Source organism: Prunus avium, chromosome 1 (assembly GCF_965620075.1).
Source record: "Prunus avium chromosome 1, drPruAviu1.hap1.1, whole genome shotgun sequence".
Classification (NCBI taxonomy): Eukaryota; Viridiplantae; Streptophyta; class Magnoliopsida; order Rosales; family Rosaceae; genus Prunus; species Prunus avium.
Genome location: NC_142284.1, coordinates 5,522,131 through 5,536,734, shown reverse-complemented (window position 1 = coordinate 5,536,734; position 14,604 = coordinate 5,522,131). Strand labels below are relative to the sequence as shown.

General features: G+C 34.8%; 1 protein-coding gene across 1 annotated transcript; it reads right to left on the bottom strand.

Annotated features, from left to right (window-relative positions):
- Positions 1-3,697: 3,697 nt before the first annotated feature.
- LOC148297186 (uncharacterized) lies at positions 3,698-4,267 on the bottom strand. Its single transcript, XM_088247442.1, has one exon. The coding sequence runs from the start codon at positions 4,265-4,267 to the stop codon at positions 3,698-3,700; it is 570 nt and encodes a 189-aa protein (XP_088103568.1).
- Positions 4,268-14,604: the final 10,337 nt, after the last annotated feature.

Below are 14,604 nucleotides of genomic sequence, written 5' to 3'. Positions count from 1 at the left end.
TCTTACAAAAGGTAAACTTGTCTTTAAAATTTTGAAGATAAAATGTGTGGGAAAATTGGACAGGTGGGTGGAAATAACAGCACTTTTACGCTTTGTACAAAATTTAGAACCCATTTCAGTTTAGTTTGAAAATTGAAAACCTCTTTGGTAATTGATTTTGGTTTTATGTGGAACTTGAAAATGAATTGTTTGTTGACGTGAGCTATCCTAATTAATCAAGGAGATTTATTTCCTTTATTACTTAGGTGATTTACTTCCTTATTTTATATAGCTGACATATCCTTGTATAATTAGGAGATATTCTCCTAATTGATTACTGTATCTATTTCCTTGTAAAGCACTCTTGTAAATTTCTATATATACCTCATTATGGAAAAGAATACAATTAACCTAAAGTATTCAAACCATATTCATATTTTAGCAATGTTTTGGGGTAAAATTATGAATTTGAGATCATAGAATGAAAGTGCATGTCGCAAAGAATTCGTAGTATTCTTCGGTGAATTTGTTGGAATTAGTATGGCTTTTTTGTGAATTTTGGATATGAAGGTCCCAAGAAAAGTGAAAATGAAAAACTAAAAACTGAAAATTAAATGGTTATCAACACCCCCCCCCCCCTTTTTTTTTAATCAAATAGAAACTTCATTAGATAAACTTCAACGGTACAATCAAAGACATCAACAAGACATCTAAAATACCAATCCTAAGAGGGCAACAAACTAACATGCTAAAAACACAACTGACGCGAACAAAAGCCGCACTAAAACTAATAGCTCACATCACCACAATTAATCATAAGCCTAAACAAAGCCCACAAACCCAACATAACCAAAACCCTAAAACAGCCCATGAGCCTAGACGAACCCTACCACCATCACCTCAAGAAGCGTCGTCGAAGGCCACACCCACCACCGCATCCGTAACAGATCTAGGGAAAATATGATTTCCAACGATCAACCCCTTAGTTACTCTAATACGGATTTCTTAGAAAAATCTCAGTGTTTTTATAATAAAAGTTTTTTTGCTAGAAGCGATTAGAGTATAAGTGCTTCCTAAAAAAGTAGTCCCCAACGAGCCCTAAAAACGAAAGTATTTTTCAAAAATATATTCGTACGAATATAATATACAAATTTAGACAAAAATAAAATAATAAGGAGATGATTGGTTTCCAATAATGAAAAGGGTGGGACAAGTCATGCGCAATTTCCTCGAAATTACTCGTCTGAGTCTAAATGAATGTGCCATTCAATTTGAAACGCACATATGTCATCCTTATAGAACCTAATGGAAATTACATTACCATTGTTTCATATGGAATCATCGCAGTTTCTCCAAATAAGGATAAAGAGCATTACTTAGTCCATATATGTACGAATCAACGCGTTTTGCAGTCACATATATTCTCTCCTGAACTGAATGCTCTCCCTTTACAAGTTTGATGCTCTCCTTTCCACATAATATAAATAAACTTTTTTGCTGCATCAAAGTTTTGCTCTTCTTCTTCTTTATCGACATCTGGTATCAAAGATATGCTTATTCAAGTATATCTGATCATCCTTCTCTGCATTTTCCCGGGAGGCTCCGATTCCATTGGGTAGCTTCGTCAATTTCCCTTCTGGAGCTGCGGACTTTCTTGGAAGCTTCCTTCTTTGGTTTCCTCGATAAGGTAAGGTAGGTTTTCTATCTTTTTGTTTTTGTTTTTTTGTTTTTTTTTTTTGCAATATGCGTCAAGAATAAATAAATATATGAATGAAAATGATATGTTAAAAGGTCCTAGCTTTCTTGGATCATTCATGTTTCTTCTTTCAAATATATATGCTTTTCTGGCTTCTTTTACAAATCACTTTGGATGGGAAACGAATAAAACATCAAATCCTGGGTGCAACCTCATATTTGATTCTAAGCTATAGCGATATAGCTTTTTACACACCCAACTGAGACATTTCTTGGAAAATGCCTTATTGACTTTCTCAACCTCTTCATTTTAGTCGTATATTGTCAATGATGAAGAGAGTTTGCTGCTCTGCATTTATTTATTTTTAATACAATCGATAATCTAGATAATCTAAACTACAAGGAATGGGGGTTTGTTACACACTAACTACCGAAGTATCATGGGAGTTCGAATTTGAAATCACTGATCTGCAAGTCAAAGCATTTTCCACTGGACTAGACGCTAGTTGGCACCTTTGCATTTGTTATATTTGTAGTTTTTTCTTTTTTGCATTTAAAACAATCATGGCCACACATTAATCTAATGGCCCTAAGTACTCCATATCAACAAAAGTTAAATAAGACACTAATCTGAAAGGAACTGTGAGACCAGAGAAATAAGGAAATCGCATAAAAAATGGAATAGAAGACCATGTAAAGAGATTCTAATTTTTTGAAATCATATACAACTAGATTAAAAATATTCCATCCGACACAAAAAACAAAAAAAAAGAGATTAAAGTACATCATAAACTTTCGGCACTTGGTCTGCCTGCTTGAGTGATAATAGAATCGAACTCTTCGATTAAACACCCTAGTTTTGTAAGTCTAATGGTTCCGAGTTTTACTTTGGTTCCTATATTTGTACTTTCATTCTCTTCGATTTTTAGAAATGACAACTATTTAGATAGAATTTAAAATTGGGATTTATGATCTCTAAATTCCATTTTTTTCCCTCATGGAATTTCTAAATTTCTATTTTTTTTTTAATCCAAACACGGGAATTGGTGTATGTCAATTTAGAAATTCTGTCTAAATCCCAAGTTTGTTTCCATTATCCTTTTACCTGTGTTTCACTTTCGTCATTGCCGTCAAATTCTGTCAACTTTTCTATTTATTTTATAGTCAGGATAAATTAGTAAAAGTAAAACACAAGTAAAAGTATGAGGACTATAGAATTCAATAACTGAATTGAGAGACTAAAGTAAAATTCAGTATAAATTCAGGAAACATTGCAATAATTGACCCTTATAAATGCATAAGAGAAAAATCTGAATGGGAAAGAGGACCCCTTTGGTAACATTTCCGTCTTTGGTTTATAGTTTCATTATGGTGTAAGAGAGAGCAAGGGAAGCCTTGAGCACAAGTAGGCAAGGCGGCCGCCTAGAACCCCTAAATTGGGAGGGCCTTGATTTGTATAATACCCTATATATACATATCTATATTATTTAAAAAATTAAAATATATAAATATTATGTTAGGTCCAAACCAACTATTGTAAATCTAAAAAAACTTACCTAATTATTCAATTCAAAACTAAAAAGAGGAAACTCAATAAAAGCCCACTCATTGTGAAAACAAAAAACTTGCCCAATTACTCAATTCAAAATTAAAAAGAGGAAACTCAATAAAGACCCAATTATTTTTTAAACTATAGCTTAAATCAATTAACCTAGTTGAATCAATTAAGAAATTGAAAAAGACTGGTAGAAAACCTTGATTATGTAAAGTTACTTGATACTTTTGAATTGAAAATGTAAGACGAGTGATTTTTTTATTATCAGAAAAGATACTTCATTGACTAAAAATCATTGCATAATACAACTCATATATGCGTAAACAAAACTGGACAAGCATGATAGTGGCCTCATTAAAACATTGCCTTTAAAAACCCCCAAAGGAGGAAAATTCGGTCAAGGAAAAAGAGTACCACAGCTCTCCCCTACCCACCAAAACTAAATACTCATTCCCTCCCAATCTTTTGCTAAAAAAGTCGATAACCACGGCAGCGCTGCATCTTCCTATATAAAAACTGCCCTTGTCGCAAGCCAAATTGAGTCAATGCATGAGCAACAGCATTGCCTTGTCGTGGTTGATAGATGACATTCACAATGCCTACTTGTTCCATTAAACAACGGATGTCAGTGAAAACATTCCCCACAATACTCCACCAGTCACCTTGACTTGATAGCACAGACACAAATTCCATAAAATTAGAAGCAAGGATGAGTTGTTTATAACCCCGTGAGAGCATCTCCAACAAGCCCACTCTAGTAGCCACAAGCTCATTCTCTAGCACATCCAATCCCAACAGCCCCTCTCCCGCAAAACCAAAAATAAAGTCTCCATTATAATTACGTAGGAATCCTCCCACCCCTTTTTGGCTTCCCTCCTTGCTCACCTCCCCATCAACATTAAGGACTAACAACGGGTAATGGGGTTTAATCCATCGAATATATGGAGGTATCTTATGTGGTTTCACATGGGCATTACACTCCTTATATCTCCCTAGCATTTCAAGAGTCCCATCCACCGCTTCTTTCAATTTACACATAGGTTTCCCATGTAGCTAGTCACTTTGCAGCTGCCAAGCTTTCCAGCACAAGCATGAAATTGTTCTAATGCCAAAGGAGTTAAATTCTTAGCTGTCATATCAAACAAATCCGCGCAAAAGAGCCTTCACCTGCCACCACTCCATCTCCAAAAACTGTACAACACCAAAATTGCTTGATCTTTTTACAACTCCATATTGCATGAAGTGTATTTTCTCCTTTTTTTTCCCGCATCTTCCACATAAAGGGGATTGCAACATATGTCTCTGGAACAAATTACAAGTTGTTGGTAATACATTTGAGCAAGCCCGCCAGATAAAAAACTTAATTTTGTTTGGCACCTCTAACTTCCAAACTTTATTCCAAAAAGCAATTTGAGGGCTCTAATCAGACCCCGCCCTTCTTCCTCCCACTATAACTCACATTGTCTTAACTCGACTCGATAGCCACTATTTACAGTGTATTTTCCATTTTTTGAATAAAACCAATACCTGTTGTCCTCCACATGTACAACAGAACCCAAAGAAATTTTGAGTATCGCTTCTCGATCTTCATCCCCAAAAAGGCTTTCAAGTTTTACCACATCTCATCCCCCTGAACCAGTTATAAGCTCAGAAACAATTGCATCTGGTTGCACTCTAGTGGTGAATAGTGGCTTAAAAGTGGATGGTTTTGGAATCCATCGATCTTGTAATATCCTTACCGCTCTTCCATTGCTGATTCGCCGTACCAGACCTTCGTCAATAACTTCTCGCCCCCACATGATGGACTTTCAAATTAAAGAGGGAGAATTTCCAATAACAACATTCATAAAACCACTGTACGGAAAATACCTTGCCTTAAAATTCTTACCACCAAGGAGGATGAGTTCTCTAAAAGGCACTATGCTTGCTTTGTTGAAGGCTTCAAAATTCTTGAAACCAAGACCTCCAAAGCATTTTGGTCGACATAATTTCCGCCAACTCATCCAATGAATTCCCTGCTTTCCTTCCTTCCCCCACCAATACCTGGCAATCATAGCCGAAAACTCTTGACAAAGGCTTTGCGGCACTTGAAAAACTATCATGGTGAACAATGCCGGCATCCTATCAATCCCTAGAGATTTTTGTCGAGAACATCTGACCTAGAATGGACTCAATATTTGCCCTTGTGAAAGGAAAGCAAAGTTGCCTCTGCTGCTCTCGAGAAACCACAGGTCTTACAGCCTCCAAAATTTCACCATAAGAATTACCACCATTTGATGTGAATAAAGTTTGAAAATACTTGCAAAAGATGGTTCCAACTTCCTCACAAGATTTACACCACTGCCCTTGGTCATTAAAAATCCCTTTTAGTATATTTTGTCTCCTCCGTTGCTTAGCTTGCTCATAAAAATATTTTGTGTTTTTGTCTCTAAATTTGTGTCAAGAGACCCTTGACCCATAAAAGTTCCTCGTGCTCCAGCTCACGTCTGAGGATCCCTTGAATCTATAATGTGGCTGAGTTTGGTTCTCCTCCCAATGTAGCATCCAACTTGCTTTGTAAGCTCTTGATCTTTGCCAAAATATTACCCATTGTTTCTCTATTCCAATTTTGAAGGGAAGATTGACATGCCCTTAATTTATCCTTCATTGACCTAGACCTCCCTACCCAAGCATTCAAAATGGTTTCCTGACACCCATCCACTGATGTCGACATCTCTTAAAAAAAGAATCGTTTCACCCATCGTCGTTCCGTTTAGGTGGTAAAACATGTAAGCAACGGTAGATGATCTGACACATGAGAGTTGACATGCAAAGTGAATACCTCCGGGCATGCTGACACCATTTCTGCATTTGCCAATCACGCAATTATGACATAAGTCTAAATCTCCTACCCTTATACTCACTAGCCGTTAATATTTCATTAAAATTACCCCCAACCATCCAAGGTCCAACAACATCCCCTGCAATACGTTGCAACAAATCCCAGGAATATTTGTCCAAATTCGTCTATGGGTTACCATAGAAGCCAGTAAAACGGAAAGTGGTATTCACCAACCCCCCAATTATTGCATTAATATGACCTTGCGAAAAGACCTTATAGTGACCTGGACATCATTTTGCCATAAGCCTCATGCCATCCCATCACGACCAACCCTAAATCCTCCTGAGAAACCCAACTTTCAGAGCACCAATTCCATTTGACATTTAGTCTTCTTTGTCTCCATTAAGAAAACTAAACAGAGCTTTTTCTCCCTTAGCAAAAATCTCAATGCCCGGAATGTTCATGGGTTACCCAAACCACGAACAATCCACACTAGGATCGTCATTTCTCTTTATAGGCCCTTGAACTGAAACCTATCACGGATTTTCCAACTGGACTGGTAGTGACTATAGTTTATGAAGCTCCCTTTTGCTTATTAAGAACTACCTTGGTTTGGCTTCCTCGAGGTCGAGCACTTCCCACTTTGAAGCCCCTGCTTCTCTCTTTTGTACTTTTTCCTTCTGGGGATGGAGACCCATGTGAAGTGAAAACTTGAGTGTCGTCTCCCAAATCAACCTGTTTTTTCGACCATGATGCAATAGGAACATCCTCACCACTACTTTTTCCCCCTCCAAAGAATAGTTAGCCATGACTAGCACATCATGAAAGCTAGCCATATTATCCGCCACAGTGGGCTCAACCTCCCCATCATCAATAGGGTCAAACATCACACATCGTTTCTTAGTATTTTGTTGTAATGGGGAAACTTTTGAAACATGGTCTTCGTTCAGACTAGTCCCAACATCTGGCAGCTTCTGCAATTCTTCTGGGCGTGACCTCACAACACTAATAATTGGATTTTCGCGAAGCCTGAGGAGTATTTTGCACTGAGGTGCTCCTTCCCAGTCCATAAGCCTTCCTTTGTAACCCATGCTCTGTACGAATACTAAACACATCTTTCATCATCGTTTTCCACCTCCCGTATTGTTCATTAACCACAACCCCCGAGTGTCGCAGTGCACAGTTTGACCCAACATGGTCTAACCTTCGACAGAACAGACAAACGAAAGGCAATGTTTCATATTCAATTTCGTATTGCTTAGTAGGTTCGTCATGGGCGAGGCGCACCATTATGCAACACTTTAGCGGTTCAGAGTGATATTTTAAGTGATGTTTTGATGCATTTTTTAAAAGTTTTTGGGTGAATTACATTTTGATTGTTTCTTTTATGTTACAATTGTGAATTTGAGTTCATATAATATTTTTTTAACTTACTGAAGAAAAAAATCACATAAATACACATATAGAGTAGAAAGCCTCATTTAGGGTGTTCGCCTAGAGCCTCCAAAACGTAGGACTGTCACTAAGAGAGAGGGAAATATGTGCGAGAAATGAGGAATGAAAAAAGTGAAGAAAGAGTGGTGAGAGGATGGTGTAGGGGTGTGCAAAATCCAATTCAATTCGCCCAAATCGATCAATCCAATCCAATTGTAATCAGTTTCAATGATTTCGCGGATTGGATTGGATCCCTAATTTCCAAAACCAACATGATTGGATTGGATGACGGATTTGCTTATGAGGATCCAATCCAATCTAGTTAGTTTCATGCTTATTTTGCTAATTAGATAATTTGATGGAGTTATGTTTAATATATTATAAAATCAAAATAATTTTCTCTAGCATTTCATTTATATTTTACATTTATGTCTATTAAAATATTTGATTATATTAAACTTGACAATATCAATTGGATCGGATCAGATTGGATTTAAACCTCTAATGTAATCGGATTGGATTAGAAAAATCATAATCCAATCTATACCAAATGTGAATTGATGAAATTGTATTGGTTTCGAACCAATTTACACCCCTAGCATGGTGAAAGGAAAGGAATGTATGTTACACAAAATTAAAACTAAAAAGAAATTTGATTTTTCTTTTCTAGTTTTTGTTTTGGGTGCCTTTATTTGAATTCAAACATTTCATAAAGCAATTAATGGGGTTTAGCATAGTGGAAAAAAGCCTTTACTTTGCAAATCAATTGTCTTAGGTTTAAACTCCCATGTCTCTTTGGTATAGTGTGTGTGTGAGAATCCTTCCTCCCTTTGTAGTTTATACTACTACTTATATTTATAAATATAAAAAAATACATTTCATAAGCAATCCCAACTAAAAAAATTTGTCGGGGCTTTAGCCCCCCACTGTATCCAAAAAAGTAAATAAATTTGCCACTAAAATCCCTAATATACCCCTAAGATCCTTGATTCACCGAGACCACCACCATCTGTTCCACCAAGAATCAAACAGCCCCATGCTCCCGGGGGGAGATAATGGAGGTGATATTAGTAGATTATAACATTTTTGCAGCACACAATAGAAGTGAAGGTTCCAAACTCCGTCAGGATTTGCTACAATTTTCTATACATACTCAAAGCTAATTATGAGAAGGAGCATTCTATTTGCCAAGGAAGGCAAGTTGGTAACACCCCATAAGATGAAGCTCAAACGTGGCAAAGAGGGTTTTCTTAAACATGGTAGTATATACATGCATGCATGGGCATGGGCATGGGTATAAGGATCAAGCTCAAATGCATAGTAGCCAAAGCATATATAGAATCAGTCAACAAGTCTTTCCATAAGCATCACCAAAATGCTGCAAGTGTTCGTTTTTGGGAATTGAGGTATGTATTATGGGACCAGCTGAATGCTGAAATATTGATCGATGATACTTTTGAGGTTTGAGTCTGCTATTAATGGGCCAACTGCCCCAGACAAATCTTGTGTTAGATTTGTCGAATAATATGAAGTCCCACGTCAGAAATTTAACAAAATAAATTACACCAAGTAATTTTTATTCGATATCCAGGTAAAATGGATTCGTGTTCCCATTCGATTATTATCCAATACCTAACTTTATATCTTAGGAGGGAGATAAGCATAAGAAAGAGTTATTCTAAGCCAGCAATGAGGAAAAACTTTATGAACTCTGTAGTATTATCCTAGAAATAGCTTGCAGATTATGGTTCATTTTGTACCTTTATTTAAGGTAGGTTTACCTGCTTTTGCTGCTTCCTTCCTATCTTATTGACTTATTAACTAAAACTTTATGATAATCGACTAATTAACTTTGTAAAAACTTAAATTAATGAAACAATACAGAAACTATAGAAGAAATCTTATAAGGAAGACAATGTCCCAATCGAAGGATATAGTTAGCTTCACTTACACGTATATCCTTTAATTGGTATGCATCATCAACACTACCAAAACCAGAGAAGAAGTAAAGGGCCACACAAGAAATAAAGATGGTGGTGGGGATGACAACTTTCATGGTGTCATACTCTTGCATGGCCACATATAGAATGCATTAATTCCTTGTGAAATTTTATACCTTCCTTGAAGCTTCATAAAGCCAAAGGGGATCCCCATGTATAATATAGTTGTTAATTATAAAGAGATGAAAATTAAAGCTAGAAGACACTAGCTTGTTGTTTTAATACTGATTTAAGTATTGTTTGCCTTGAAGGTTTACCGGCCCTTTCACAGTCCATATTTTGCATATATCATATAGACAGTTATTCTTTAAGTCTTCCAATGAGGACATTTTCTTTTTATTTATGCTTTAGATGAAAATAAATTTAGAGAAAATGTCAAACATTCAAACTCTAATCATGCTCCGTATCCAGTTTTTGAAATAGACAACGATTGATATGAGAATGAATTCCCATATAAAGCTTGAGAGACGTGTCCATCATCATTTGATCCCTTGCTAGATAGTTTGTCATGTAGGATATATGTTATTATTATGAGTCTGAATCTAACTTGCCGACTAAAAATATCACAATATCTTTTTAGCAATTAGAAAATTAAAACAATAGCATATGCCGACTAAAAATATCACAATATATTTTTAGCAATAAGAATATTAAAACATATAGCTTTGTCTCTTAAAAAAACCAAGTAAATATAATTGGTGTTTCTAACTATTCCAAAAACTTCAAAATAAACAAAGATATAACCCAGTAAAAAATGACATTGATTTGCATACCAGTGTCTCAGGTTCGAACCTTCATAACATCTTGTGTAACCGCCATCTAACTTCGGCCAAAAAAAAAAAAAAACAAAGATTTAAAACTTTATTGGTTGTTGGAATATTTATTCGTACCCTCACATCGTTATAAAAAGGTATAGCACGCGAGGCTTTAACTCTTAGAAAAAACTTGTATGTAAATGCTGTATCCAGTATGCAAACCGTCTGAGTTGGAAAATTGCATGCTTTTACGTGCGATTCTTAAAGAAGAATAAATACATATGCTAGATTATATATTGGAAAGAAGGAGACGCCATCTCATAAGAACTCAAATCTTCTTGGTGATGCAGAGATTTTGATGATCAACGACATTGTTTTCTCTGAAGATAAAGTGCACTGCTCTGAATATTCTGCCAATTAGTTTTTGGTACGTTTTTTATTTCCCCATCATCTTTTGAATTCACAGTATTATTAATTCATCCCTTTCTTATAGAAAAAACAAAACCATGAAGAACGAAAGCAACATACATATATAAAGCAAAACTTGAAGCATGCATTAACCCATATTGTCTCTCTAGAGATCTTCCATGGTTTGTTTTTTTTCTTCTGCATTTCGTTTCGAATAAAATGCCATTTTCTTGTCTGGTTTCGAGGCTTCGATCATGGTGTTCGTCGTTATATATACTGTTTTATAGGCATTGTCTTCCACAATCTGCTCATTGAGAATATAGCCAGATGTTTTTCTCTATGTTGGAGCTCACCTTGACGTGAAATTCCATACCCTTGTAAACCAAAAACAAAACATAGAAAATATTCCATGCGCCGACCTATATAATTTGAATCAATCGAGAACTGAAACTAAATAATCATGAATTATTTTAGTTTTTTTTAAATATTTTTAAATATTTATATTAGTTGGTTTTATCAATTCACACCAATGTTTACGGAATATTTCCATAAAATTGACCGTTTTGTTTACCAAGAAAAAAAAAAGAAAAGCTCCGACCATTTCTGAAAACTCCGAAGACATGGCCAGAAGGAAATTAAAAGGATCCGTATACTTGGTACAACCATCAACCAAACATGTAGGCCATTCGTTGGCCTACCGTACCAGCTCTTGTTCTGTCTGAAAAGACATCTCCTCTTTTTCTTCTTCTAGGAAGTAGCTAGACTGTAAGTTATCTTTCTTTTTAAAAAAGAAAAAGAAAACAGAAGAAGAAGAAGAATAAGGTGAAGAAGAATACTGGTATAGTAAAGGAAAAAGGAAGCAATAGCTGATTAATAGAGCACTCTTCAAGCATTCAAAGGTGTTTTTCCTTTTTTCTTTTTAAATGACAGAATTCAAAAGGTGTGTTTGCACTCATTTTATTTTGATAACGATTCTTGCAATTTTCTTTTATAAATAGTCTAGACTTGCTTTATAAAAGAGTAAATCGAAGTCTCACGAACACATTACTTTTGACAACTGACCTAATCCACATCAGAATTTTGGAATTTAGAAAAGTTTCAAAGAAAAGTAGACCACTACCACCCACCTCCATATGCACTTAGTCATCCAAAAATAATGGCACTAATTACTCTCCTTTAATTTTCTTTGGTGTGGTAATAGTCTCCTTTCGAAAGTAACGTGCACACGTTATCTTTCTCCCCTCACACACACATTCTCATTCCAACAGCCCACGCAAGAATATAAACAAAATTCTCTTCAAACTTACCACCACCACCACCTCCTCTGCCTCAATCATCGGCCACCGACATCACATCAATCATCGGCCACCGACATCTCCACCACCGTCATATAGAGTCATCCCCCTACATACATAGAAATAAACATTACATCCCTACTTAATTAAGTCCCATTATGCATAAATAGGTTAGCAAAATAAATAAATTTCACACATTCTAGAGTGTAATGTTTTAGATACGCTTCATGTTTTAGAATTTCTAACACTTCAAAGTTTTTCAGTACTTTTAAATTTTCTCATCCGAAAACATCAAGTAGATCTAGACTAATGCATTATGCTTTCAAAGGAGTGCTTATTAAGATTTCCCCTATTAGAAAACTTTAAAATTGTCTTGCCTTGTCCTTCTAATAGAGTTAATCGTCTCATTATTTCATATTCTCTTTTCTGATACCAATCTCATTTCCAAATCCTTAGCGGTGGCAGCATCTCAAATCGACAAATTTTATACGTGTGAATCAATCACACAATCAAATAGTGATTTAAATAGACAACCCATTTATATATTTTGAATTGCCACGAGTCAGCCTTATGTTTTGCCTTGCTGTTGCCCTATCCACGTCTTACACCAAAACTTTGAACCTTCTGCAATACCTTTCCACTCGTCGACACTCACTTGATGTTATCATTTTGCCACACCACCTTGAACCTTCACATCGTCATCACCTTATTATTATTATACAAATATATTTATATATATATATAATGGACCAGCTGTCTAATGGACCGACTCAAAAAAACTTTCCATGATTGGTAAGTTTGTCATCCTTTCCATCAACAAGTTAATCATGGACAAATTCCACTTTAGGAAAATTGTTATACCTTAGGAACTTCTTGTGTCCATGTAAACCTGTATTGCATTTCATTCATTCTTTTGTCGGTAACCTCAAAAGAGAGGAAAACAAAAAAGGTTTTTATAAATAAGTTCAATTTAATATCATATATTATACAAAAATTCTATAAAGTTAGAGAAAAAAATCCAAAAATTAGTCACTTGTCACTTTTTAATTAGTTCTTAAATAATTGTAATACAATCAGAATCAATTAGAAAATGACAAGTGGTTTGTTTGAATTTTTCTCTCCAAATAGACTTTATAAGAATTTTTGTATAATATATCATGACAGATCCCAAAATTTCATTGCCCACATCACGATTTGATTCATTCTTTGACTTTCAAGAAACTTCTTGCTAAGTAATATGCTATCTTACCCATTGTGTTTTGTTTCAATTTTAATTTTGGTCATTTGTGTTTTTAATTTTTTCAATTTGGTCACTGTGTTTAGTTTTGTTAGCAATTTAAGGATAATTTTCACAATTTAAACGGTGCGAAAATTAAAAAACCAAGTTTTGGATTTCAAATAAGGAAGCAAATAAATTCAAAATTTATATTTTTAAAAGCCTCAAAATTCTTTGAGATTCAATCTCTATCTATCAAGTAAACAAGAAAATTAAAATTAATTTGAAAATCCCATATGGCATTTTTTACACACCAATAGTACTAGCCTCTCTGCAGGCGCGGAAGCGCCTGCAAGAGGCTTTTTTTTTTTAAATTTAAATTTATTTTAGAATTAAAAAAGATAATGGGTAGTTGTGTTCCATAAAAATAGGATCCATTATCTAATTCTCTTTTAATTTTAATTTTTTTAAATATGAAACAGTGTGAATTTACCATATTATCCTCATTTAACTAATAATTTCAATTCTTAATGTTTGCATTAACCAAGGGCATTTTCTGGTATTTTGAATATTTCACAATTCTCTGTCTTTTGCTTTATATATATAGATTTTTCTCGAAAAGAAATAAATTATTTTTCCCCAAATTGAAAATCAATATTTTTATCTAAATTAATTACCACACTGATACAATTGCTAACATAGACACAATGATTAAATTGTGAAAATTAAAAACACATCAACAAAAGTTGAAATTGAAACAAAACATAGCGACTAAAATTCAACTAGAGACAAAACAAAATAATCAAAAATGCGTTTTTACGTTATTGTAAATATTTGAACACACAATCGCACCACGTGGCAGAAAAAGGAAACCGAAAAAGAAATTAAAGTAAAACTCTCACGTTCAATCCAGCAGCATTAAACCACTAACGTGCGACCCACCCGCCGTCCACGAAAACGCGGAAAGAAACGTACATCTAACCACAAACGCGTTTTTTTTTTTTTCTGTTGCCAAAACGGCAAGCGATCCAAATTCGCCTGACGTCGGTCACTTCTTCGAATGACATCGCGCACAGCACAATAAATACCCAAAAATAATTAATAAATGTCAATATTTATTTGGATAATTTTGTGGCACTCTGTTTTACCCTTGAACCTATTTTGGTAATTATCCACCTTCATTATGGTAAACCTGCCGTTAAAACGCTCATTCATTGATATTCCACATTCATACGGTCTATTCTTAAGTTGTGTCATCAATATTTAAAATCATTAAATTATTTGGTGAATGATACATTTTACTAAGAATTCGTATTTTTTCTTCTGTATCGTACCGTACATGGTATGTTAATGCTATTAATTAATTTGTTTGCGATGGATCTTGAGGTTTTTTTTTTTAACTGATCACAAGAGATTCATACTTGTAGTCATTTTTAATATTGGAAA

What these genes read in the sequence shown, in the direction of transcription:
- LOC148297186 (XM_088247442.1), bottom strand. Translation starts at nt 4,267, where the DNA reads ATGTGTAAATTGAAAGAAGCGGTGGATGGGACTCTTGAAATGCTAGGG.